The sequence below is a fragment of the Bos mutus genome, chromosome 17, assembly GCF_027580195.1.
Source record: "Bos mutus isolate GX-2022 chromosome 17, NWIPB_WYAK_1.1, whole genome shotgun sequence".
Lineage (NCBI taxonomy): Eukaryota > Metazoa > Chordata > Mammalia > Artiodactyla > Bovidae > Bos > Bos mutus.
In genome coordinates this window covers 19,904,630-19,931,200 of record NC_091633.1, presented here as the reverse complement: position 1 = coordinate 19,931,200, position 26,571 = coordinate 19,904,630, and the positions used below count along the sequence as shown (strand labels likewise).

At 60.8% G+C, this 26,571-nt stretch overlaps 1 protein-coding gene across 2 annotated transcripts; it reads right to left on the bottom strand.

Annotated features, from left to right (window-relative positions):
- Positions 1-316: 316 nt before the first annotated feature.
- Positions 317-26,571, bottom strand: HIP1R (huntingtin interacting protein 1 related). 2 transcript variants are annotated; one of them, XM_070386262.1, is made up of 32 exons: positions 26,371-26,571; positions 11,855-11,918; positions 11,313-11,455; positions 10,985-11,041; positions 9,967-10,047; positions 9,573-9,649; positions 9,272-9,333; positions 7,499-7,639; positions 6,737-6,794; positions 6,542-6,617; positions 6,238-6,378; positions 6,088-6,149; positions 5,803-5,875; positions 5,528-5,711; positions 5,350-5,438; positions 5,151-5,267; positions 4,930-5,031; positions 4,511-4,705; positions 4,150-4,297; positions 3,949-4,035; positions 3,546-3,653; positions 3,275-3,411; positions 2,938-3,048; positions 2,681-2,739; positions 2,382-2,412; positions 2,234-2,296; positions 1,757-1,857; positions 1,520-1,625; positions 1,299-1,422; positions 1,158-1,219; positions 842-1,045; positions 317-622 (listed from the first exon to the last, which is right to left on the bottom strand). In XM_070386262.1, exons 1-32 carry the CDS (start codon positions 26,461-26,463, stop codon positions 578-580), a joined length of 3,201 nt encoding a protein of 1,066 aa, XP_070242363.1. In that variant the 5' UTR covers positions 26,464-26,571; the 3' UTR covers positions 317-577. The 2 variants fall into 2 exon arrangements, with proteins under 2 accessions (XP_070242363.1, XP_070242364.1); XM_070386263.1 differs by having other exon boundaries at positions 855-1,045.

The following is a 26,571-nucleotide window of genomic DNA, read 5'->3' as shown; positions in this document are numbered from 1 at the left end:
TGGCAGCACCTGTGCCCGGTGGGCGCGGGGCCCACCTCTCCCAGGTAAAGGTCACCTCCCTGTGCTCGGCACTCCCTAGGCATCAGTGACACCCTAGGGCGAGGCCCGATCCTGCTTTGCCTGGGGCCACACCAGTCCTGTCTCCCTGGAGCCCACGCCCCAAGAGGGCTACAAATAAGTGACCTCTCACCCGTCCCCAGCAGCCAGCACGGACTCTGCCCTTCATCTCTAACCTCAGACCGCAGGTCCAGAGGGCAGGGAGCGGCCCTGCCTTCCGGTGTGCTGAACACAAACTCACAAAAGGTCTAGCTCAAAATATTCGAAACGCTCTGTGTATTTCCCGAGGAGCTGTGTCTCAGGCCACCAGGGCCTGGCTGCTCTCAGCGGTCCCTGTTGCAGATAAACAGGCTCTCGTCCAGGAGGACAGCCTCGGTCAGTCCTGGGCGTGTGGTCAGCCCTCAGTGAGGGCTGGGGGCCAGGGGCTTGGGCACCTGGGGGGCGGCCGGGCCTCTGAGGCGCCTCAGCCATGAGGCCCAGGTCTCCCGTCAGCCTCCCTGCCGGACCCCTTGGAGGGGGCTTAGTTCACGACTTGAGCTGCGTAGCTTCCATCCTTCTTGTCGAGCTGCAAGAGTCAAAGGTGAGGGGCTCAGTGGCCACGGCCGGGAGTGCAGAACACACCCTGGGTCAGGGCCCCCCGCACCTCCCGTGGGATGAGCCCTGGGCCCCTGCCGTGCTCCCTGGGATGCTGGGCAATGTGTCTGCTCCCCCCGGTCAGTGGTGTCTGTCCCCAAGGGCCAGCACCCCAGGGCCCCTCCCATCACCGCCCCCACTGGCTGGGCACCTGGTGGTCCTGCCTTGGGGCCACAGTGGGCTTCTGGGCCAAGGGCGGCTTCTTGGTCCCGCTGCGGGGGGTGGCACTGGGCTGGCTGGGCTCCTCCTCGCCTGGTGTCCCCACAGCCCCAGCCAGCAGGTAGTGCTGCCTCCGCAGCTCCCCGAGCCGCACACGCTCCACCTCCAGCGTCTTCTCCAGCTCCAGGGCCCGCACCTGCAGCCCCGAACAGCAGCTCAGCAGGCTGGGCCTTGCCCCAGGGAGAGGGGACTGCACAGGAGTAGGGGGGTGCAGAACGGGACAGGAAGGGGGTCGGGAGGGCAGCTACCTGGGTCTCCATCTCCTGCTTCTTCAGCTTGATGAGGGAGAGGCCGGAGAAGTCCATGGTGTCTGCGGGCAGAGCCAGGTGGGTCAGTGTCTGCGTGCCTTCCCCACCCCCGCCCCACCCCATGGGGACGCCAGTGCCCACCTCTGTTTTCGACCTGCTCCTGGCCCGACTTGGTGGAGGCCACCACGTTGGCGGCCATCTCATTGACGGTGCGCGAGCACTCCTGCAGGCGACTGAGGTGGGGGCTGTGCTTGTCGGCCTTCACCTGGGGGCGTGGGTGGCGCGGGGACGGCTCAGGGACGGGCCCACCGCGTGCACCACTGCCCCGCGGTCTCCCTCCCGGGGAGGCCGAGGAGCCTCACCTTGGAGGCCGCCACCAGCTGGGCCGTGCTGGCTGCGATCTCGTGCGAGCAGACGATGAGCTCCTCGTACTTGCCTGTGTGCAGCACCACTTTGTCCGCTGACTCCCTGGGGGCAGAACGGGTGGGGCCTGGGTCTCCGACCCCCTGGACAGCCAGGCACCCCCACGCACCCTCCCCAAACCCTGAGCACCCCCACCCTGCCCCCTCCACCCCACCCCCAGACCTGGGGCAACATACACCAGTTGGGTGGCTCCCCAGCCCACCGCCTTGGAGGCAGAGATCAGGCCTTCCGTCCACCTCGAGTTCTTGGCATAAAATTCCTGCTGCGTGGCTGCCCCCTAGTGGTGACAGGATGACAGGGCGGACCAGTCAAGGATGTCACCAGGGGGACACCAGATCCCCAGGGGCGAGCCCTTCTCCCTCTCCCCTCACCCAGCCACAGGGGCACACCCCTGGGCTGTGGTTCCCAGGCATGCTGCAGGCCCTGGGGGAGGGCCTGCTGCTGCCACTCTGCACGCTTCAGGGGTTTCACGCCTAAAAGGAGCCCTGGGGGGAATCTTAAACCACGGGGAGATTTGGGACAAAGAGGGCTCTGGGGTCAGGCCCCTTGCAGGAATCTGTCCTCGATGGCCCAGCTGTGCAGCCTGCCCACTAAGGAGGGGGCCCCACCTGGCCCAGCCAGGGATGCCCCATCCCACCAGCAGCCCAGCTCACCCTGCCACTCTCCACGATCTCCTTCTGCAGGCTGGTGGATGTTGTCACCAGGAGCCGGATGGCCTGCCAAGATCAAGACACAAGTCACCCTTGGGCGGCCCTGCCAGGTACAGAGCCCACCCAGCCTGGGTCTCAGCCGGCCACTCACCTTCATCAAATCCGTGCAGGAGTTGAGGATCCTGGGAGGAGCAGGAGGAACGGGGAACGAGTGAAAAGGGTCTGCACTGTGGCCCTGGAAGCCACGGGGAGCCGGGGAGCCGCAGAGCCAGGGAGCTGCGGCCTCGTGGGCACGCAGCAGGTGGGCCCACAGGGCAGGGTGTGCTCTGCCAGTTCCCAGCCCTTCTTACTGGAGGGCTAAGCAGTCAGAGGGGCAGAACCCACCTCCCCAGATCCGGGAAAACTGAAGAACCCGCCCCGGGGAGACCGGGAGGCACAAGTGGGGCTCACCTCTCGTTCACCTCCAGCTTCACCCCAGAGCTGGCATGGCGGGCCTGGTTCATCATGTCCTACACCCGACGACAAGAGCTTTGAGTGGGCTGGGAGGAGGGCAGCATGCGACGAAGGGGGGCACTGGTGCTGGTCAGCCCCTACCACCTCATCAGCCACAGCGCCTCAGCCGCCCCCTCGCCTCTGACCTGCAGAGGCCATCTGGCCCTCCCGCAGAGGGAGGCGCACCCGGGACTCCTGCCCCCAGGAGTCCTCACCTCGATCCTCCGCACGGCATCCTCGATGGCCGCGGATGTGGCCGCCATCTCCTTGTCCACCATAGCCCCGAGCTCCTCCTCACGCACGTCCAGGCTCTTAGGCTTCAGCTCCTGGGGGACGAGGCATCCGGGAGTCAGGCAGGGTGGATGGATTCCGCCCTGGCTGCCCCACAGAGCCTGGGGGCCAGACGGGCAGTGCTCTTTCCCCAACCTGTGCGCCGCAGTGGCAGGCCCTGCACTTGAGCCCCTGCTCAGCCCAAGCTGGAAGGAGATATGGAGAAACGGGACCCCGGCCCCACCGCCCTCCTCCTGGCCCACGCTCCGCTGCCCGCCTCACCTGGCCCAGCTGGAGGATGCCCTGCAGGGGGGTCCGCACCAGGCCAGGCCGGGCCTGCAGCAGGGCCTGCTGTTCCTGCAGCTGCCCCATGAGCTCCAGCGCCCGGGCCCCACACTCCCTGCAAGTGTCGATCAGGCCTGGGGCGGGAAGAGGGCTGTAAGGGGGGAGCCCTGGACGACCCTGGCCCGGCCTGACGCCAGGACCTCTCTGCAGCCGCCCCCTTCCCAGGTCCACAAGGACCACATGTGACGCGAGCCTGGGGCCCACTTACGGTCAGCAGGGTCGGTGGGGGCCAGGTGGGAGGTGGCGCTGCCATGGACGATGGTGTCCGCAGTCAGGTGCGAGAACCGGGTCAGGGCCGCCACGAGGCCGGAGGCGTCTGCTCGGGGAGGACGACACACCCTAACACTGCTGCCTCGGAGCGAGGCCTGGTACTGCCTCCCCGCCCAAGAGCCCCAAGGGCCCCAGCAGCCCAGCTCCCAGAGCGCAGCGGGGAGCGGGGCAGGCCCAGGGCACACAGCTACAAAGCAGCAGAGCAGGAATCAAACCGGGGTCTGTGGGACCCCAGGCCCGCAGGGTGGGTGGGCTCCAGGGTGTGGCTCCTCGCAGGCGGCAATGGCCGGTGGGCACCACGGCCTGCAGCCTCTGCCCTGTCCCATGCATGTGGCACTCACCTGCCCTGGAGGTCAGGTACTGGGCATGGCCCTTCTCCAGGGCGCTCACCGCATCCAGGGCGGCCTGGGCCCTGCTCACTAGGTAATCTGCCAGACAAGGAGACCAGGTCAGGGGTGGGGCCTGGGCTGAGGCCCCAGCACGCAGCCCACCTCTCTCAGGGTGTAGGGCGGGAGGGACAGTGGGCAGGCGGGCGGCCCTACCGGGGGAGCTGGTGCAGCGCAGGTGCAGGGGGTCGTCCAGCTTGCCCACCGCGTCCTGCAGGATGCGTTCAGCCTCCGCGGCAGTAGCCCGGAGCATCGCGAACTGCTCGTCCAGCAGCCTCTGCTGCAGCCCCTGCTCCTGAGACTCCTGGAGGGCGGGGGAGACAGAGGGGTGGCAGAGACCCCGGCCAGGTGCCCAAGACCCTCGCTGGGGAGGGGGCTCTGGAGAGAGGTCCTGCTCCACCCCTCAGTGCCTGGGCAGCTCCTGCCAGAGCAGGGCAGCCAGCTCAGTGCCTAAGAAGGGCTCCTGTCCCCAGGCGGCTGTCAAACAGGAAGGGCGAGCCCCGCTACCTTCTCCTACCTTGTCCGCCAGCCGCCCCTGCAGCTCGTCCCTCTCCCGGGAGATGCGCTGCTGCTCCTGGCTCAGCGCCGCCTCCTTCTCCCGAGCCAGGCTCTGGGCTGCCAGCAGGTCAGCCTCTCGCTGCTGCACGACCCTGCTCAGCTCGTCCCTGTCTGCACTCAGTGCGTCCAGCCTGGAGCTCAGCTCCGACCCGCTCTGTGAACACCCAGCGTGTGAGTGGGCTGCCGGGTACCTGCCCGCCCCATTCCCACCTGAATTCACAGACAGTTCCTAGGGGCCCACGAGACTAGGGGGTAGGGACTGAGGGCTGAGCGAGGACCAGATCCCGCTTCCCGAGTGTCCCCTGGTGCTGGTCCCAGCTGCACCCCAAACCAAGGGCCCCTCTGAACCCCATGCTCCTAGCTGGGGAGGCCCCACACCTGCTCCGTGCGGCTCAGCGCCTCCTGCACGCGCACCAGCTCTCCCGCCTTGGCCTCCAGCTCCCTCTTGAGCTTCTCCAGCTGGTCACTCTGCTCCTCCAGCTGGACGTGGTGGGACAGGATGTTACAGGGGGCAGTGGAGACGGGGGGTGGGGTGCTCTGAGCATGGTGGGGAGTGCTCTGAGCATGGTGGGGGTGGGGGCGGGGGCTCCAAGACGCACCTTCATCTCTGACTCCCGCTTCACCTGCTCCACCTGGAAGACCAGCTGCTCCTTCACCCGCGCCACCTCCTCCTGGCTCTGCTGCGTCACGGTCAGCTGCTTGGCCGTGTCCGCGTTCTGCACGGACAGAAGGGACGGGTTCGGTTCAGGCTCCGCCACGCTCGGGGCTCCCCTCCCGCCCCTCTGTGTACCGGCCTACCTTCCTGAGCAGCTCGGCATGCGTGTTGACAAGCTCGCTGTGCTTTTCCTTCAGCTTGTTGTAGCGTGCCTCCGTAGCGCTGGCCTTCTCTGTGGGGGCGGAAGAGGCCGTGGCCGTGACCCCCCCACTCAGGATCAGCTTCCCCCATCTGCCCCACCCCCCGGCCCTGCCCACATACTCTCGGCCTCCTCGCGCAGCCCCTGGTTCCGCTCGCCCTCTACTTGGGCGGCGCGCAGCTGGGCCAGCTCATGGCGGAGCTGCTCGTTGTCCACCAGGGCCTTCTGCTTCTGCTTCCGCTGCTCCTCCAGCTCGGCCTCCAGCGCGTTCACCTGGCCCTTCAGCTGCGAGATGAACCGTTGGGCCTGGGCGGCGGGAGGAGCGCGGGGTGGGTGTGGGTGTGGGGTCCGCAGGCCGGCCAGCCCCGGGCCCAGCCCCACTGCCCGTGCCCCTCACCTCTAGCTTGATCTTGTCCAGCTCGCTGCGGAGCATCTCCACCTCCCGTTTCAAGGCCTCGATCTGGAGGTCCCTGGAGACAGAGGTCAGCGGGCCCTGACGCTCAAGCTCAGTCACCCAGGGCCCTTGGGGGACTGGGACACAGCCACCGGTCTTATCTTCAGTGGATGTGGGCATCTCCTGCTTGTGTCCCCGACCCGTGGTCTTTCAGGATCACAGCTCCCTGAAGGCTGTTGTTCCCCATCCCCACCGCCCCGCACTGCAGTGGGCTCCCCAGGCCCTCACCTGTCGTCCTTCATGGAGCCATTGGGGGGTCCAAAGGTCTGCTCGAAGAGGTCTGCCACCACCTGCCACGGGCAACAATGCTTGCTCGGTGAGTTCCGCCCCGCTCCCCCAGGAGACCGAGGGAGGAGGAAGGGAGGGGGCGCCGCTCACCGCTGGTTCCCCCGCGGGGGGCCCCGTGCTGATCTCGATGAGGTTCTCAGGTTCCTCGTCCTCGGGGGCCTCCTCGGGGATCACCACCACCGGCTTAATGTGCTCGGCCAGCGCCGAGGCCCGCAGGAAGTTGGGGGGTCCCTGCGGAGGCAGTGGGTGAAAGCTGCTGGGCGCTCCCCGCCCCAACAACCAGGAAGCCCCTCCCTCTGCCGACCCCTCAGCCACACGCCCCCCCAACCCCATCCCAGCGCAGGGACAGGGAGGGCTGCAGCCCCCGGCGGCGGCCACTGGAGGGCGCAGGTACCTCGGGCAGCCGGGGGATCTGGATGAGCCGCTTGAAGTAGAGCATGTCCGAGGCTCTGCGGAAGAAGTTCCTGAGGCTGCGGGAAGGAGGGAGGCAGGAGATCAGGAGCCAGGACCCGGCCCGCAGCCCCAGCGCGCTGTGGCGAGAGCCGAGGAGCCCCGTTCTTGCCATCCTCAACCCCGCCCGGGCCGGTACCTGTGAAACTGTTCGTGGAACCGGTCCCTGTGACCTTGCAGGGTGTCCGCTGGGAGACCTGGGGGCAGCAAGGTTGGAGGGGGCTTCCTCTCTGCTCACCGCTCTGAGACTTCAAAGGGCTCCCTCCCTGGCCCCTCCTTGCCCCTCCCCCTTCTAGAAACCATCGGAGACTAGAGACAAGACCTCCTGCCACCTGGTTGGGTCCCACCCACCATCAGGAGGCCCCAGGAACCCCTGTGAGGGGGTCAGGCTTTCAACTGAGTGAGCGAAGGATGGGCGGAACCTCAAGCACAGCCCACTGCCCGCCAGGCTCTGCTGGTGCGTCAGGACTGGAGTCTGCCCACGGCTGACGGTGAACAGCGCACAGACCCCTTCTGAACACTAATGAGCCACCACGGGACCCCCTGGTCCTCCCCAGCGACACAGGAGAGGCCCCACTGCGGCCTCCGAGGCCAGGCGGTCAAGAAAACTGCAAACATGTAAATCTCTGCAGCTCTCCCTGCTAAATCTTCGTTTTTGGAAAATAGTTATTTTTTTTCCATAACAAATGTTATTTCTATTAATGGGTAATTGGCTTATTTCTCATTATATAAATAATATATAAGCAATAAATAAATAATATATAAAAATATATTTATAATAAATGAATATCTTAAAGATTGCTCAATTCCCATCCCTAACACAGGCTGTCCACACAGCCCTCCGGGGCTTTAGCTGACCCTCAGGGCCGAGGCAGGCAGGGTTCAGGGCATGGGGACTCACAGGAGTGCAGCTTGAACATAAGCTTGACCGTGTAGTGGTAGAGGTGGCTGCAGTCCTGGATGACCTGGATGAGGGGGGCCAGGCGGCACTGGCCTGAGGACATCTGGGACACAGCGATGGCCGTGTTGAGCTGCCGGAAAACTGCAGAAAAGAGGGGCGGGAGGAGCCTGAACGGGGGACCCGGAGACACCAGTGTGGAGCCTACTCCGGTCACAGGAGTAGGGATGACCACGGTGAGGACAGCTGGCTGTCACCCGAAGACAGGGCAATGGCCTGGGTTACTGGTCTTGCCAGTCCTGCTGGGCAGTGGGACTCGACCCCAGCCTCTTGGGAACTGGCGCGCTCGAGGCAAGGTTGGACCCCAGGCTCTGAAGCTGCCGCAGACTGAGGCCCAGCCCTCCCACCAATGAGGATGACAGCAAGGCGGGGGCACACGAACCCCAGCTCAGCTCGGCCAGCGACTCTCGTCTCCCGAGAGCCTCCAGGCAGTGGGCCCGAGGATCCGGGAGACTTCGACAGTCCTGTACCCACAGGCTCCCCCCTCACTCTGAATCTGAGAGACCTAAGGTTGCGCAGACGTGGAACAGCCCAGGCTTGGCCAGTCTCATAGCAGCAGATTCAGGATGTGGTTCTGCAAACCCCAAGGGACCCCAAAACCTCACTTGCTCCCGGGGTCAATCTTCCCTGCCCCTGAGAATCACCCTTTCATCTGATGGACCAAGCAGGAGGGAAAGAGACAGATGTACTGCTGCCCCAGGCCGGGCCCCTCTCTGGGGCAGAGAGAGACGTGAGTAGGTGACACCCAGGGCGGCCCACGGGGGACACTGTTCCAGACGGGGGGCCTCACCCCGGGCCTCCTCCCGCCTTGCCTGGGGTGGGGCCGACTGCAAGCCTCCAAAGTGACACGAGGACGCCCGGGAGGGAAGGGCCGTGGGGGAGGCACAGCACCTGCTCAAGCCTTGATTCTTAGTTACGTGTCACACAAAGTGTGTTTTCCTTGTAAAAAAATCTAAATACACATAAAACACGACTTGGGGTTGTGTTAACGCAGTCACTTCTCATCTGGGGGGCGTTCAGGACGTTTCCGTTTGGGGCTGTTAGAAAGCTCAGGGTGGGGAACGCCCACTCCCCCTCAGGCTGTTTCTCCAGGAGATGCTGGCACGTGGGGTGGGGGTGCCCTCGGGGAGAGGCACGCCTCCGGACAGCTGCCCCCAACCCCAGATCACCCGGCCTCAGGGTCCAGACACCGGCGCCAGGAGGCTGCCGGGACCCACTCTTTCTAACTCCTGGCTTCCCCTTAAAAAGGTATCTGCCTCTCACTCTCCTATGGAGCGCACCGAGTCACCCACAAGTTGTCTCGAAGCTGCCACTCAAAACCGTCACCTCTGCAGCCCTGGTGGCAGCGTGGGGAGGTGGGGGAGCTGAGATTTCCTGTCCTAAGGCTGTTGGGTTCCTGGGCAGGGAGATCTGAAGTGACTCAGAGGCCTTTCACGGCAGAGAATGGGTGGGACTGTCCCAAACTAACTGCCCTGGGTAGGAGGAGGTGGTCGGAAACCTGAAGACATGGCTCCTGGGGTCCTCCACGGCCTGCCCTCCCCTCTCCTACCTCGGGGCCAACACAGCGGGGCTCCTTCTGCCAGACCTCGCCCTGGACATGCCCACCGGTGGCCTGGCATCCTGCAGGGGTGAAAAGGCCTCTCCTCCCTGCGCTTTGGGGCACCTGGAGGCCCCATGACCAAGGACTACACACCCAGGGTCCCCCCGGCGGCTCACCTGATTCAGAGAGCTTTAGCTCGCAGTCCATGTAATCGAACATCTCCACAGTGAGCTGGAAGCTACAGGGGAAGGAGGAAGAGCTGGGTGGGAGGGGTGCAGGGCGCGCCCCCAACCCCCCAGGCAGGAAGGATGCTCGTGGCTACACCCTCGCATGATACCCAGAAGGCGGTCCTTCAGCCGAAACACCCAGTTCCACGTAAGCCCATCCCTTTAGCTTCAGCCTCATCTCCTGGGTACCCGTGACCTTTGGTCCTGGGACAGGGCACGACCCCCACCCTGGGGGAGCCGGGGGACTCACATGTTGTTGACGTCGGTCCCAGCTGCCTTCTCCAGCACCTCGTCTGTCACCTCCAGGCCCGCAGGAAACTGCGGGTGCTATGGAGAGGACACCCCCTGGAACCTCAGCCCCCCTCGGCTCTGGCCCAGTGCTGCCTCCAGTCTCTGAGGGAGGGAGGGGGCTGGACAAGCAGCCCCCACCCCCTAGCCTGTGGAGCCACCACCCGCCCTGGGCACTGCCTGCGGACACTGAGGTGGAGAGGATGCAAGGTCCAGCCAGAGCCCCACGTTGGGAGCCACCCCTAGGCCTTCTGACTTCCCTGCCATCTGTCTGGAGTGTCCGACACCCCCAACCCTCCTTGATGTCGTGGCGGTGGAGCGGGGGGAAGAGCCCCAGACTCCCCTGAGGAAGCTACCTTGAGGTGAAAGGCGATCTTGGTCAGCAAGAGTTTGGTGTAAATATTCACCAGCTGCCCGTATCGGTCGTGCAAGTGGCCCTGTGGAGAAAGCCTGGGGTGAGGACGTGCCCAGGAACCCCTTGTGGCCCTGTGGAGAAAACGGTCCTGCCCACCCACCCGCCCTCAGCTCTCACCAGAGGTGGCTGACCTTCTTTCCCTGAAGAGTTTCTCTGCCAGCTCCCTCCCTGCCTATTGCTCTCTCCTTATCGGTCTTGCCAGAGAGACTCTTGTGACAAAAGAGCTCTTTGTCCAGGCAAGAGGCCAGTTCTGAGCCGGGACACTATATTAAAATGCTGGTGGCAGCCAAGGAGCTACATTCCTATGGGTGTGTACACACACCCTCCCCGCCACCTCCTCCCAACACCACGTCCCCCGTGGCCACAGCAGCTGGGCCCACGTCTGCAGATGGCAGCAGGGACGCCGTTTTCCTTCTAGGGGCCTCCCCACTGCAGGTTGGTCAGTCCCAGAGGCCCGCCCGGCCCCCTGCATGGCTGATGCGGCCCCAGCCATGCTCCTGGAGGACAAATAAGGCCGGGGCCCTCTCTCTGCTGGGGGATGCCCCTGATTCCTGATTGTGGAGCAGACCTAGAACACACGCTCCTGGGGGCTCTGAGACCTCCTTGTGGATGAGAATCTTTGGGGAGCCTGCTGAAAACGCAGATTCCCAAGATTCGACAGCTGCCAACGGTCCTGGGGGGCCCAGAGTCTGCACCCCTCACCTAGACTCAGCGTGGGGCCCTCGACCTCCAGGGACTGAAGGGTGAATTCTGGAGCTGGCGGGCCCACCAGCGGTGCGTCTGGGGCTTCCTGTGCCAGGTCTTAAGAATAAGGCTCAGGTTCAGGTACTGATGCTCTTCTCCCCAACCGCGGCCCCCGAGAACGTGGCTCTGACTCTACTGGGAGGACACCACCACTGGGGCTGCGTTCCCCAGGCCCCGTGTGCCCCCACGCCCCTGCGCCCGCTCCCCGCACCTACCCACAGGTCTCCGATCTCCCGAATGTTGCTCCGGTACCGCTGGCAGTCGTGTAGCACCTGCCTCGAGGCGGGGACAAAGGGGGAAGGATGAAGGAGCCGGTGCCTTCCAGGGCATGGGGCCGGGGGCAGGGGGTGACACGTGCTCCCTCGAGGCGGGGCAGAGGGAGGGCAGCAGGCAGGACGAGAGGCCAGCCCAGAGCTGAGGGACCCAGACTTGGGGACGGTCCCTCACTCATTTCAGAGGACGTGGCTCGGGGGTGCTCGCGGGGGTGGGGGGGCGGCAGACGGAGGGCCAGGGCCCCTGGACCAGCGGGCGGCAGCTACTCACATTGGGGTGCCCGTCCCGGAGGACCTTGTGGAGCACGTGGCAGAACTTCCAGCTGAGGATGGCGCTGCTGGGCAGCGGGAGCCCGATGGCATAGGACCAGAAGGTGAAGGCCCCCTTCTCGTGGTGAGTGCCCAGGATGATGCCTGCCAGGTCAAGGCCAAGTGCACACGGCAGGGCCCCAGTGTGGGTGAGGGCTCGGCGGGTGCAGCCAAGCAGGAGACTGACCGCAGACGGGGGTGGCGGGCCACCCGCCCCCTCCCCGCCCCCCGCTGGCCCCTATGAGCACTGTGGTTCTCAGCTAAGCAAGGCACGGTCATGCCCCACGTCCCATTCCAGGCCCAACGGCCCAAGACAATAGGTGGCCTTCCCCAGGCGGGACTCAGAGTCTGGAAGGGGCCGAGCGAGGCTGGCACCAGGCCGTGGGAGCCACGCCTCACCGGGCCGACCGCAGTGCCCGCTGCTCCCCACATCCATCTCCCCCATGCGCGCCTCACACTCCCCAGCTCCCCCAGGGCCCAGAGGAACGGCCGCAGGGAGGATACGCCGGGCGTGCTTCTCCTTCACGGGGGCCTCCTGGGTGTTGATGGCTTTGCTGATGCTGATGGCCTGGGAGGGGACAGAGGAGACGGAGGTCAGAGACCCACCCGGCAGCCTTCCCCGGAGAGAGCAGCCAATGGAGGGGACACACAGACAGGATGGATCCTTCCCGCTGGTTAGAGGCGAGGGGAGAGATGAGGGGAGAACAGAAATTCTGAGGGACTTCCCTGGTGGTCCAGTGAAGAATCCACCTTCCAATGCCGGGGACGCGGGTTTGACCCCTGGCTGGGAACCAAGAGTCCCCGTGCCACGGGGCAACTAAGCCTGCCCACTGCAACTCCTGAGCCTGAGAGCCACAAGGTGAGATCCTGCCCGCCACAACTAAGACCCAACGCAGCCAAAAATTAAATAAATATGATTTTAAAAAAAGAAATTCTCTAACCTAAGCAAACCAGACCACTCGGGACTCTTCTTTCACTTGATACGTGCAACTCAAACTACAACTAACTCTCGATGCCGCCGCCACGGAGAGCATCTGGGGTCTGGGAAATAAGGCCAAGGGCCAGCTTGTGCTGCAGGAGAACAACTCTGATCTGAAAACTGCAGGCGGTTCCTTCTCCCCAGAAGGTGTGGCCCCCGGGACCCTGTGGGCAAGGCCAGTCCCCTCCTGACAGCTTCCAAGGGTCCCGCCTCTTGGAGAGACTGCTGTGGCCTGAGCCTTCCAGGACTCCACCGGGAGATGCATGTCACCCCCACTTTACCCCGGGGCCTGGCCTAGAGAGATGAGGCCCCCACAGCCACTATGTGGAAAACCAGGAGACACCAGGTCCCACAGCCTGTCTGTGTGCATCCTGGGTGGGTGAGTCCTGACTCAGCTCCCAGCCCCACTGACCCAAACAGTGACTGCAACCCACCAAGGGTGGCAGGAAGGGGGGACCCACCTACACACGTGCTGCCCCCACTCAGGCTCCGAGCAAGGTGGCAGCCTCAGGTCCCCTCCCTCCTCCACCTGCTGGAGTCTTGACCCCCTGAGCACAATGCCTCCTCTTCCGAGAAGGCTTCCTGGATATGACTGTTCCCTCACCAAAGGCTCAGGGCACTGACTGTCACCCCCACCCCACTCACCCAGGAACCACCACTGGCCCTGGGCTTGCTCATGGATATGTTTTAATTCTCCACCTGGTGACAGGTCTTGTAAGCCTCTGTCCACCCACCTAGCCCCGAGCTTGTGGAGAAGAGAGCTGCTGGTTGGTGGGAGGGTTGGATGGGGTCCCTGCCCAGTGTAGACACCTCTCCAGCTCAGCGATTCTCCCAAGTCCCCCACAAGTGCGGCCCCAGACCCCACGTGGCCTCAGGCCGTCCAGGGAGCTCTCAAAGCTGGGCAAGGGGGTCCCTACTCCCCCGGCAGCCCGGTCCTGCCCTGACTTGTCTGGAGCGGGCCCAGCTGTGATGGGAGCAAGACAGGATGGAGAGAGAGCCCCGAGGGGCAGTGGGCGCTTCCTTTCTTTCTAACCCAGAGGCCACTCTGCTCTCCGTCTCTGGAGCGGGGACAACAGGACCTGGCCCTGCCAGGCACGAGGCGATCTCACTCATCTGTGGTCCTGTTGTGACCGACAGAAGGCCTGCTCTGCTAGGAGAACAACCCCAAGAGCCACGGCCGTGCTTTCTGCTCCGGCTCCCGGACCTGGGAGCGGCTGGGGCTGGGCCGGCCGGGCCCCTCGCGCCCACCCCAGCCAGGCCGGCTGACCTCCTTTCACACACAGCACCCATTGTGGCTGTTCTTGGGGGCTCGGGGAGAGCTGGGCAGCGGCACACAGCACGCTGGGCCCCGGGGGCTCCTCCAGCATCAAGGGCCAGGCTGGAGGTGCAGCTCTGGCCTCACTGTGGACCAGGGTCCTGAGAGGACACAGGCTGGTTCTGGCTCCCCTTACGTGAGAAGCCTCGGCGAGCCAGACACGGAAGGCTCCCTGGCCATCTGTTCTGTGTTTACTGGTCCTCTGCCAGCTCGGCCTCCCCGAGGCCCCGGCGCTTGCCCGCGTTCCACAGGCATCAACTGTGAGAGGAGCTGGCCCGGGTGTACTGCTGCCCGCTCGCCAACATCACGCCCCACCAGGCAGAGAACTCGGCCCACAGAGGCTGAGGACGGAGATCAACAACCAGCAACGCCCGGGCACTCCCCTGCGCCAGGTCCGGGCAACACGCTCCCAGTGGGCATGAGCCCACTTTCCTGATGAGGAAACTGAGGCTCCGGGAGCTTGGGTATCTGTACAGCTAATAAGGGCACAGGCAGGTCTGGCTGTGTCCTCAACAACCCTGCGGCCCAGCTCCCAGGCCCCTCCTCCCAGCACAGGTAGAGAGCTGGCGGGGCGGGCACACCAGCCCATAAGGTGGGAGTGGGCCCGTCTCTGGGGTGTGTAACCCCATCCCCCAGCTGCCCTGACACTTGAGCTGGCTCTGACGACTGCCACCTGGCCTGCAAGACCATGGGCCAGCGCAGAGGAGGGCCACACGTGCAAAGCAGGCTGCCCCGAAGGCTGGGGGACACCAAAATGTCACCTGCAGTCAGGCTCAGCAGGCGCCCTGCCCTCCCGCTGTCCTGGGGCCGACCCCAGACCCCCTTCCTCCTGGAGGCCAGCTCCCCACCCCTCTTCCCCCAGCCTGCAGCAGAGACCCACCCTGCCCCAGTGGGCCGGCTGGGGCCCAGCAGGGGAGCCGGGAGCTGGGCCCACCTCCCCGCCCTCCCGCAGCGTCAGTCCAGATGTAAGCGCCCTCTCATGGCTGGGCCTGGACCCCCAGGAAGTGCACCCGGCCTTCCCGCTTCCTCCCACTGTTTCAGTCTCTCCTGATTTACGCTTCTCCACGCGTTCAGCACCCCTGACAGTGTCCTTACTCACCCCCCACCCCCTTCCCCCAAGTCCATGTCAGTGCCGTGGGGTGCACATGGAAAGTTTCCAGAGGCAGCGAGGGAGGCTCTGGGGACCCAGCAAGATGTGGGTGACTCAGGCCCGCGGCACAGTCTGGGCACCAGGCCCCTCCCGTCCCCCCGCAAGCCCCGCCTCCTGGTGCCACCCGCTCCCCGAGCCACAGGCTGCGGGAACAGGGTCCCTCCCGGAGGGAACAGGCCCCGTTGTGTGCAGCGGCAGATGTGTGGGCCGGGAAGCCTCCCAAGGAGGCACAGCGCTCACACAGAGGGGGTCTGTGGACGCTCACAGGCCTGCTGTTCCTGCCAGGCGCGGCAGCCAAGCCCCGTCCCAGGACAGGACAGCAGGTCCCGGGGTGCCCATCGCCTCCCTAGACTGTCCTGCATGTGCCGCAGAATCGGGGGGTGGGGAACACCGGGATTCCTCTCAGCCCAGGAATCTGTGCCGGCCGACTCCGCCATGGCTCTGCTCCCGGGCTTCCAGTCCAGGGCAGCTCTGACTACGACACCCGGTCCTGCCCACACAGCACGACGTCCTCCACCAGCCCCCCAGTGCCTGTGGGGAGACCGAGGGGTGGGGGGCAGTCAGAGGGGCACCAGGGACTGAAAGAGGCTGCCTTCCGCCCTGGTCCAACAAGCGGGGCAGTTCTGCCAAGAGTATAATCTCTCAGGACGGGCAGGATCAACTGCCATGGAGAGAGCCTTTCCCTCCGGGAGACAGCAGAAACTTCAAGCAGAATGGGTTGATTAGGAGCCTGGGTGTGGAGACCGGCTTCCCAGGTGGCACAAGTGATAAAGAACCCGCCTGCCAATGCAGGAGACATGGGTTCAATCCGAAAGTCAGGAAGATCCCCTGGAGAAGGGAAACAACAACCCATTCCAATATCCTGGAGAATCCCATGGACAGAGGAGCCTGATGGGCTACATACAGTCCATGGGGTCGCAAAGAGTTGGACATGACGGAGTGACTAATACTTTCACTTTTTCACTGGGTGTGGAGATAGAAGAGCCCAAACTGAAGAGAGGGTCCAGGGAGGGGGCGGGAGTGGCAAGGGGCAGGTGGCCACCGTCCTGGGGGTCTGTTTATCTGACTTCCCACTCAATCTTTGAGTGGCTGGGGACGGCGGGGCGGGGGGCGGTGCGCGGCAGGGGAGGGCAGGGAGCAGCTGTGCCCACTTCTGAACCAGGGTGGGAGAGCAAGACAAGAGCAGGAACGGTGGGTCTGTGAGACCCCCAGATATGCCGGGTGATGGGTAGGGGACTCTGGGGGAAGAAGCTGAGGGGGTTCTGCAGAGACAGGGGAGGGCAGGCAGAGGTGCACTTCTTGGACCCTGAGGCTGGGTGACTACACCACGTCCCGAGCATTCAGACCACGGCTGCTCCTTCTCTGCTGGAGAACTCCAAGCCTAGGCCCACAGACCTCCTCGTGGCAAGGGGCCTGCCCCTCCAGACAGGGGGGGACCAGGCTGAGGGCTGGGAGGCCTCCAGCAGGCTCTGGAGACGCACTCGGAATCACTGGCCCCAGGGAAGCTGGCAGGAGGCATACTTCATGCTGAAGGGCCAGCGAGCTGGCCTCAATAAATGACTAATAAAATTATTTTTATCAAGTTCAGCCATGTGCCAGGCACCGTGCCGAGCGCCTTACCAGCATTATCTCATTTAGTCTCCTGAGTAACCCTGGAAGCAGGTGGATGAAGAAATCAGAGCCCGAGAAGGTTAAGTCACTTGCTCAAGGTCATAATGAGGAAACACAGCCCCAGCACCCACACCCCACTGGGCACTACTCCAGGCGCTGTCCCCCCAGACAAGCCTCCCGTGACCCTCCCCGCTAACCCAGGGCGAGCAGTCCCCAGGGTGGCCGGGTAGCACTGGGACTCAGGCTGCTGGCTCTGCAGACAGTCCCCTTAGACACCGCCAGTCCTGGGTCTCACAGCAGGAGGGGCTGGGGGGCTGGGGGCCCGCACGTCCTTCTGGCCCCTCTGTCCCACTGCGGGGACCTGGCTCCCCAGACCTGCTGTTGCCCAGGGAGGACCTGGCCTGACCCCAAGTCATGATGCGGATTCCGGATCCGGGATTTGTGCAAACCACAGGGAATAACAGCAACTGGGTGGTGGCAAGGAGCTGGGGGCGGTCTCCCAAGGCTCCCCATTCCTGCGGGCAAGGAAGGTTGCCTGACTTCATTTTGGCTCCCTCCGGCTCTTCCTGGGGCGGCTCCTGTCTGGCCACCGAGCTGGGGACCTCTAGGAAGGCCTCTTATGTGGGCTCCACTGGGTCTGTGGGACCCCAGAACACACCTGCCCTGCTTCCAGGAACAGTCTCGTTCTTGTTTGTCAAATAAAACCCCGTCTGGTGCCAGCAGAGGCCTGGGAGTCAAGCCCGGGGCGACAATCCCAGGACCAGGGTGGACAGAGCCTCCAGGGGCACTTGGCCCCAGATGGGTGACCCCCAGGAACACAGAGGGAGCATCTCTGTGCAGTCAGGAGGGCACCCGGTGAGGCAGGGCGGGGGGTGGGGAGTAGACCCCACAGGTGATATTCCCCGAGGCTTGCCACCTGGGCACCTGCTGTGGACTCGAGACAGAACTCAAGACCTTCCACCTGCCCCATCGCCACGGGACTGCACACCAGGCAGAGGGGGCCCAGGGAGCACCTCAGGGGAGCACGGTCACCGAGTATGCAACTGCTCACAGAGCCACTGTTCTGGAAACCCCAGCGAGGGGTCAGAGCCCAGTGACTGCAGAGGCTGCAGCCCTGACTGTTCTCTGTGAGGTCTGACCTCCGAGCCAGGCTATGGGGGGCTCTGCACAGCAGAGGAATGCAGACTCGGGGAGACCCTTTCCCCATTAGCCCACGTGCATGGGGACAAATATAGGTCAGCTCGCCCGGCTCCACCCACGGCACCCTGGCCCGGAGACCCCAGGCCTGCACACCCCGACTCACTGGGGAACCTCCACTTTAGAAACCTCCTCTTTCCCATCTGGGAAGCAGGAATAAAAAACCCTTGGGTCTTGGAGGACACAAACACATACGAAGATGAAGGACATCTTCGTGGGAGGGGTGGGACATCTTGCTCTGTTCTAGCCACACTGCCTTCCTTCTGGTCCTCAAACAGGGCAAGTCTGATTCCACCCCCAGGCCCAGCGGTGCTTCTGGGGTCACCCTGCTCTGCTCTAAGATGCCCCTCCCAGGAATTTTCCTCCAAGCCCCCTCTAGAGCAGCCCCCTCCTCCACACAGAGAGCACTCTCTCAGTCACTTTCACCCAGGGTATTTATTCTCTGAAACCATGTGTTTACCATTTATTCTACCTCCCAGCCCTGAACTTGAACTTGGCATGAGGAACCTGGCTGGTCTTGCTCCCTGCTGTACCTCTAGTCCTCAAACCCGTGGTCAGTAAATCTTTATTGGATGAGTGAAAGGGTGAAAACTTGAATGAACAAAAGCTCTTTCAAAATCAAATGCTGGTTAAATTCAGGGTAGTGTGTGTCTCTTTCTCCAGCTAATGATTTAACCACTAAATACCAAAGGCAACTATAAAACCATTTCTATTTTTAAAACCAACCCTGAAATGAATCAGACTTAATCTTCCTCGTCCTGTTATCTTGACACTTCATGGTGGCACTTGGCAGGGACCAAAAAAAAAAAAAAAAGTCCTTCAAAGAGCCGGGGCACGGGGGCTGGCAGAGAGGTGGGTTATCCTGCTTTAGTGTTTCCAAAGAGCAAAGAGAGACCGCATTCAAATGCTTTTGCCACCTCGATGGCCACTGATGAAGCAAACACAGGGTTTCTGTAGCCAGAGAGGCGGCTGGATGTTGTCACAGGCAAAGCGGTGGGAACTCGGGGTCAGAGGTCGGCAGCTTGGTCATTTCAGCAGATGGGAAGTCTGTAGAGCAACACCATCCTGCCCATTCAACCGTCTTTTCCCTCCATTCCCACCCCCCAGTCTCCGCTTGGTCTGAGCCCCTCAATCATTTGACCTTATGAAACTGGATAGGGGAGGGGAGGGCATGAGCCCCAGGCGGGCTCCTCCCATTCCCCCGGATGAGGCTCAGCGGGGGTGGGCACTGCCACTTCCCCCCCCCACCACCACCCCTGGGCTCTGCAGGTGACACATGAGGAGGAAGTGGTACAGGAGGATGTGGTCTGAGTCCCGCCTCCAGGACGGACAGGGAGCCAGACCCGGGGCAGGTTCCTTCCTGGGCCCTGCTGACATCACTCCCCAGACCTGTCTGGCCCACAAGCTAGGGGGCTGAGTCACTCTCTGGCGGGAGAACCTATTGCAACTTGAGATTGTGTTTGTTTCAGCAGGAGGAAAAACAACCCCGCCTCTACTAAACTTTTCTCCAAGGGCTCAGTCTCTCCCCGCAGTGGGTGCCAGGGCCTTTTAGGCTTCACCGAGCAGCAGCAGCATCAAAGAAGGGAGACCCACGGGTCCCAGGGCACCCATTCATTCGGCGCACACTTGCCAATTGGGTCCTGAGCCAGGCACTCCTGGGTGCCAGGACACAGGAGGAGTCAAGGGTGTCCTGCCTGAGGACCCTGGGGTTCAGGGGATGGTGCTTAGGGGCTGGGAGGGAGGCTATGCGATCTCTCCTCCTCGAGTGACTCTGGATCCAAACACATGCCCAGCCTCAGGTCCGCCCACTCCTGCTGGTTTGGCTGCAGGGTTTCGGGAGACGGGGAAGCAAGTGGGGATAGCATCGCGAGAACTAGGGCAGCACAGGAAGGCTTTGCAAACAAGGTGATATCTGAGTCCACCCTGGAGCCAGGTGGAGCGGGGGAAGGGTACTGCTGTCGGCCTGGCTGGCAGAGGCGCTCCTGGCAAACGCTCTCTGGGACCCAGCTCAGGTTAGCTGGCTGGGTTTCCCTGCCCCTCCCCTCCCACCACCCCAGCCAAGCAGGCCTAGACTCGATTCCAAAGAGTTTCCACCTCGCGCAGCTGGACTCAGTGCCCAGGCGGGTTTCATTCACAAACGGGACGCTGACCTGGGGGCAAGGTCAGGAGGGCAGGCCTTTCTGCCAAGAAGTCCCAGCTGGCCTCCCCGGACCTCTCTGGGGGGTCCCCCTGGGGCATCTTCCAGGGCACAGCGTCACCCAGGAACAGGGCCTGCCATACCTGAGAAGGTGGCACCGCAGGATCACCCTGCCAGGAATGGGTGGCTCCCTACCTTCCGTGGCAGCCCTCCCTGACCGCCCCAGCTCCCCACTTACAGAGGCTCACCTGGGGACACAGGGACAGAAGCCAGGAGGGCGCTACTTCTATTTCTTTGGTCCAGCCTGTGTTCCCATGCACAGCCTAACGGCCAACAGCTGCTCGGTCGAGCACCGGCTCTGCACCAGGCGCTGGGACGTCCCACAAAGCCTCACACCTACTCCATGACTTGGGCGCTAGGATTAGCTCCATTTTGCAGATGGGGTGTGAGGCACAGAGCCCCACTCTCAGATAGCTCTGTCACAGCCCCCCTCCCCATCTCCCATCTCCTTCACCAAAGTGAACACCCTCGGAAGAGACACATCCCAGGGCACCGGAACCAAGCCAACAGACACAGTCAGTGGTCCCTCATGAACGCATGGGACAAACGCACAGCAAAGGTGGGAAGAGGGTGGGGAAGGATGAGCAGCCACAGCCTCAACCCAGCCTGGACCAAGAGGTCACTAGACACATGGGGAGCCCAGGGGGATTCTGGGGGGAAAAAAACGCAGGAACCCGGAAGTCAGCAGCTGTCCTGAGCATCACCAAGCGGTCTGATGGGGCAGGACCAGGTGGAGGGTGTCTCGGGGCGTGAAACAGCAGCGCCAGTGGAAGGAAGGGCGCGGCTCACCACCCCCCACCCACCCCAGCTGCCCACCCCTGGGGGCCGGGGAGGAAGACCACTGCTGCTAGGGCAGCTCAGGTGTGGCTTTGCGGGCAGCATCCCAGGGGGTTGTGAGCCGGGTTGCTTCTCCCTTCCTTTTCAGAAAACCTCGGGCTCACCTCTCTTTAGCCTTTCAATCAGCCTACACTGGGTGCCAGGCCCCTTCCTTTGCCCCAGCCTTCCGGGAGCCGACAGACGTGGGTGGAACTGGGGGCTTTCTGACTTCCACCATATGGTTGAGGTTTCCTTCTAGACTCGGAGGTAGGGGAACTTTTTAAAAATAAACATTTAAATGAGGCCCAGAAAGGGGTTGGTGACTTACAGTGTTGTAACACCACGGTATCTATAAGGAATACGGAAGACGGAAAGGGAGCATGTATAATTATTTACAACAGCCAAGGCATGGCAACAACCTATCCATCAACAGGTGGATGGATAAAGATGCGGTACATATACACAATGGAATACAACGCAGCCACTAAAAGAGTAAGTCACGCCATTTGCAGCAACACGGAGGGACCTAGAGATGATCATATACTATGTGAAATGAGCCAAAGAGTGAGGCCCTGTGATGTCACTTCTACATGGCATCTAAAATATGACACAAGTGAAGAAATGATCATACTACGTGAAATGAGTCAAAGAGTGAGGCCCTGTGATGTCACTTCTACATGGAATCTAAAATATGACACAAGTGAATGCATCGACACAACAAAAACAGACTTACAACATAGAGAACAGACATGTGATTGCCAAGGGGGTGGGTGACCAGGGGATGGAAGGACTCGGAGTCTGGGGTTAGCAGATGCAAACTATTACACGCATGGATAAGCAACAAGGCCCTTCCGTATAGCGCAGGGAACTGTATTCCCGCAATAAACCATAGTGGAGAAGAATACGAAAAGACTATATATATATATATGTATAACTGAGTCACTTTGCTGTAAAACAGAAATCAGACATTGCAAATCAACTCGAAAATGTTTTTTAAAAGGGAGAGTGTGTAAGTCTGCCTGCCCGGCGGAGACGGGTGATGACACTCAAGGGTGGGCAAGTCAGGACAGAGGAAATCGGAAGTCCAAAAGCCTACTGCCAATTTGGGAACGGCCTTCAAACCAGAAATTCAAGTGAAGTGCCCAAACACCTGTCCGTGTGCTGGGGCTTGCCTTTGATACTGAGGTTCTACAGAATTCCTGGCTAGGGAACTTTAATAGACCATGTGCGCAGGACTCCAATCCAAGTCAAATCACTCCCAGTCACCAGGATTTAGACACTGACAAGTATAAAAACGCCCCCAGGTGATTCTTACACCCAGTCAACCAATCCAGTAGCTGCCGGCCAAGTTACTGAGCACCTGAAATGTGAGCCCAAATTGAGATGTGCTGAATCAAACACAAAACGAGTCTGAAGACTCAGGAGGAGGAAAAGAATGTAAAATACCTCATTCATAATTTCCACAGTGATTACGTGCTGGGATTGTTATATTTTGGATGTGCGTGCTCAGGCGTGTCCAACTCTTTGTGGCCCCATGGACTGCAGCCCGCCAGTCTTCTCTGTCCATGGGATTATCCAGGCACGAGTTCTGGAGTGGGCTCTCATTCCCTTCTCCAGGGGATCTTCCCGACCCAGGGATCAATCCCTTGTCCCCTGCACTACAGGCAGATTCTTTACCGCTGAGCCACTGGGGAAGCCCCGTAGTTTGGATCCACTGGGCTAAATAAAATATACGATGAAAATGAATCTCAGCTGCTTATGTCTTTAGGGTGGCTAAGTAATCTAAAAGTGATACAGGTGGCTCCTGTTCTGTCTCTATTGGACTAGCCAGGGTGAGAAGCCTAAGTGTCAATAAATGTTCATCTTTGTAAGATTTCATTTCCACAGAGGCAGTATGTCACTGACCTGAAAAATTGAACTTATGAACAGTTTACCGCCTGCTGCTCCCCCTCCACAGCTCCCACCCCTCCCAGAAAGCCCCTAACTCCTGACCCTCCCACCCAGGCGTGATGCTCTTCTTCCCCCGCCGGCACGGCTCACTGAGCAGTGGGGCCCCTCTCTCGTCCTGATCTTAAAGAAGCTTTGGGGCTCTGATTCCATTTCCTGCACGGGAAACAGAGGCCCAGACAGCCAATGTGCTCATAGACAAGGAAGAGAACAAGCTTGGGGTTTAGCATTTCTAGGACTCCATCTGCTGAGCCGTCACCGTGCTAGGCCTCAAAGATGGGTCTCCTCGCTAGTGGAAGGTCTGAAATAGTTCTCAAATTTAAAGCTTTTCGGGGAGGTGGGGGCAGGGAGAAAGAAGGCTATCGCTGACCACTTGCAGAGCTCCATACTACATGTTTCGCGTTCTGATGGTATTCGCTGAATATTCCTCCTGTTAACAAATGACCACAGTGGGCTCAGTGGTTTAAAACAACACAAATGTATCATCTTAGAGTTCTGGAGGCCAGAAGTCCAAAATGGACCTTAGGGGCTGAAATCAAGGCGCCTGCAGGGCTGCGTTTTTTCTAGAAGTTCTGTGAAAAAATCCATTTCTTGGCCTTCTTCAGCCTCTAGAGGACACTCACATTCCTTCAGCTTTAAAGCCAGCAATGTCCCATGGCGTCCCCCTCACAGCACATCACCCTGACCTCCGCGTGACCTCTTCCACATTTAAAGGTACTGTAATTACCCTGGGACCACCTGGCTAACCCAGGCCACGCCCCCTATTTTTAAGGTCCCCTGATTAGCATTTTTCTTACCCAGGACTGCTAAGATATTCACGGGTTCCAGGAATTAGGACATGGACATCTTTGGTGTGGGGCGGGGGGCCTCTTTAGCCCACCCCATCGTTTCTAGACCTTAAAACAGCCCAAGGAAGTAGATGGAATTATCTCTATTTTTACAGGAAACAGGAGTTAAGCACCTTGCCCAGGGACACAGGTGCACTGACTTTCGGTGATATCGCACCACCCTCGAAACAAGACAGGTGATTTTCATGTTCAGAACATGGGTATGCTGTATTCCACAATATTCTGTATTCAGAATACTACAATAACAAAACGCCATTACAGTTTTGTCACTTCCATTTTAAAAAGGGGCTTTATCACCAAAGGGACCATAAAGTCTTGGGGAAGAATAGACCAGCTTTCTGCACGGCGCCCTGGGGATTAATATACAGGCACTCACGCACTGACATCACGTAACCACCACCAGTACCTGCAATGTGAAGGATGCAAGACTGCCCTCCCTCCACTTTCCTGACCCGGGCAGGGTTAGAAACCCTTTTGCAAAACAGGGTGTGGTCAGTCGCATTTTTCCTCTTCTTGACCCATAAGCCCAGGAGGAACAGCAAGGCTGGCAGGACAATGGGGACACGTGTTCTAAGGAAGCCAAAATGCCCCTCTGATATACAGGGTGCTGTGGTCAACGAGGAGACCCGGACAGTGCATTCCCAAGGCGAGGAGTGTCCAAGGGCTGGATGCACTATTTTCTGTTCAGAAGGAGACCTGTACGCAGCAGCTTCGGCTCTCCACGTCCTTTCCTCCAATGGGGCCTGGCTGGCAGCTCACTAGATATTTCTGGGAGCGAGCTAATTAAATATTAACCATGCACAAAACCTTATTCCTGCATCTCTCAATAAGTCATTCTGAAGACAAATCGAGACACTGAACCTGAACTCCATCTTTCCAGAAAAAAAAAAAAAAGCCCCGGAATGGGTAAAGCCTATGAGATTCACCTATTAGAAAGAATTATTCATTGTAAGTAACCCTCTCGGCCTCTGAGAAAAAACCAAGCAGCAAGAACAAAACACCCTCTTGTTTACCAAACCAACCATCAAAATATGCGGTGCTGTATCGGGAACTCTCTTTGACATTCGGGAAGCTTGCCCTTGATTTATCATAATTTAAGAGTAAGATCAATGAACTCAGCCCTTTAATTTCGTCTCTTCTATGTAGCAATCCGGCCTCTCTATACCTTCTCAAAAGCATGAAAGAAACTAAAAATCAGAGACTGAATAACATCTGACAACATCCAGATTTTCTCTGCCAATTAAATTTTTCTCCCCATCCTTCTGCAAGTTCCTGGCACAGTTAATTATGCATTAATGACTTTAAATTAAATGCCACGTTTGTTTTTATGATGGGCTATCTGGGCTGAAAATATACCAGGGGCCGGATGGTGATGATCACAAGGATAAATTAATAATTTGTGGCTAGGCTTTCCTAGAGCCAAGGTTTTATTATCATTTTCCTTGTTAATCTCAAGCACAAAGGTTAGCTGTTTCCTCTGCATTTTGTCTTACTTCAAAGCGAAAGTTGTTGTAGGCTGCATGTACTAACTTGATTTGAAAGACACCTCAGAAGCTGTTGCTCCTACAGGGAGAACCTTGCTAATAATGGCAGACACAAATGTCACCGCCTGGCTTCAGACAGGGGTAAGTTCGGTCCTTCTAGCTCCTTTCTTTTTCTGGCCTACCCTTGGAGGATCTTAGTCCTCCAGCTAGGGATGGAACCCCTGCCCCCGGCATGCAGGGCACAGTCTTAACCACTGGACCGCCAGGGAAGTCCACGGCTTATTTCTAAAGAAAAACTTTCTGTTGTGTCAGTCCTGGTTGACTTACTTTGGCAAATAAACAAGCTCCCCCCACCCCCACCCAGGCAGAACACCACCTCAGTGTTTGTAAAATAAAAAGGAACAGAAAACCAGAAACAGCAACGCCCTCATCTGTGTGGTCTCAGCCCTCATCAGTGTGGTCTCAGCAGGAACACAGGGACAAATACACACCCCCTGTCATTGTTTGATTGTTAAAATAACCTTCCCGGGATAGGCCACCCTCAGGAAGAGATGCCTGAGCGTGGGAAGTGCAGGAAGGGAACCCTAGGAAGTTTCTGTCAGGCGCCGGCATTTAATAAGGGGGTGTGAACCTGTTTATATGTGGGCCAATGGCTCGGGCAAACAAGTCTGGCTACATACGTGAAACTTTTCACCAAGCAGATAATAAGATATTGTGCGGCCCTGGAAAACAACTCAGGAGGAAAGGAAGCACTGAGTTTCCTTGAAGGAAATGCACTGCTTCTCTGAAGAGGGGGCATTCTTTTAAGGCGTGGAAAAAGGTGGCCGGAGCCCGGGAGGGGAGGCGCTCAGGGTGGAGAAATCCACTCGGGCCAACCCGGGCTGGACGCACCCGGGCCCAGGACGTACCTTGACCCACCTGGCCCACCGCGGCGTCTCGGCCCCCTCCAGCTGGATCCCCTTCCGCCACCTGGGCTCCCGGCCACCTCGATCCCCACCCGCCTCAGTCCCTGGACACTTTGGTGCCCTGGCCATCTGAGGTGTCCAGCCGCCTCTCGGTCCCTGGGAACCCGAGGTCCCCGGCCGCCTCTCGGTCCCTGGACACCGCTGTCCCCTAGCCATCTCGGCCCCCGACCGCATCTCAGTCCCTGAATACCTGGCCGGTTCCCGGGCCACCTGGGCCCCTCAGTTGCGTCTCAGTCCCCGGCGGCATCTCAGTCCCGGCCACCCCAGCCCCCCGCGCAGCCTCCGGCCCGGGCGCCGGCGCGCGCTTCCGGTTCACCTGCGCCCGGGGCGGCGGAGGCCCGGGAGCTGGGGTGGCCGTGACCGAGATGCAGCCAGGGGAACACAGGCGGCCGGGAGAGAGGGGCCTGGGGCGCCCCGGGGACGGGCGCAGGCCGGGCTCGAAGGACGTGTGTGAGGGGAAGGGGAGAGGGCGCCGTCCGCCAGCCCGCCCGCCCGCGGCCCCGCCGCTCGCCTGGGTCTTGTCGAACTGCTCGCGCTCGGCCTCCAGGCTGTGGCCAGGCCTGCGGTTCAGCACCCGCGCCGGCACGTTCTTGATGCTGTTCATCCTGCCGCCGCCTGCGCTCCCGGGCCGGGCTCCGCGCGACTAAGCGACCCAGGCCGGCCGCCCAAGCCTAGGCACCGCGAGGCCGCCCGCCGCACGGCAACGCCCGCC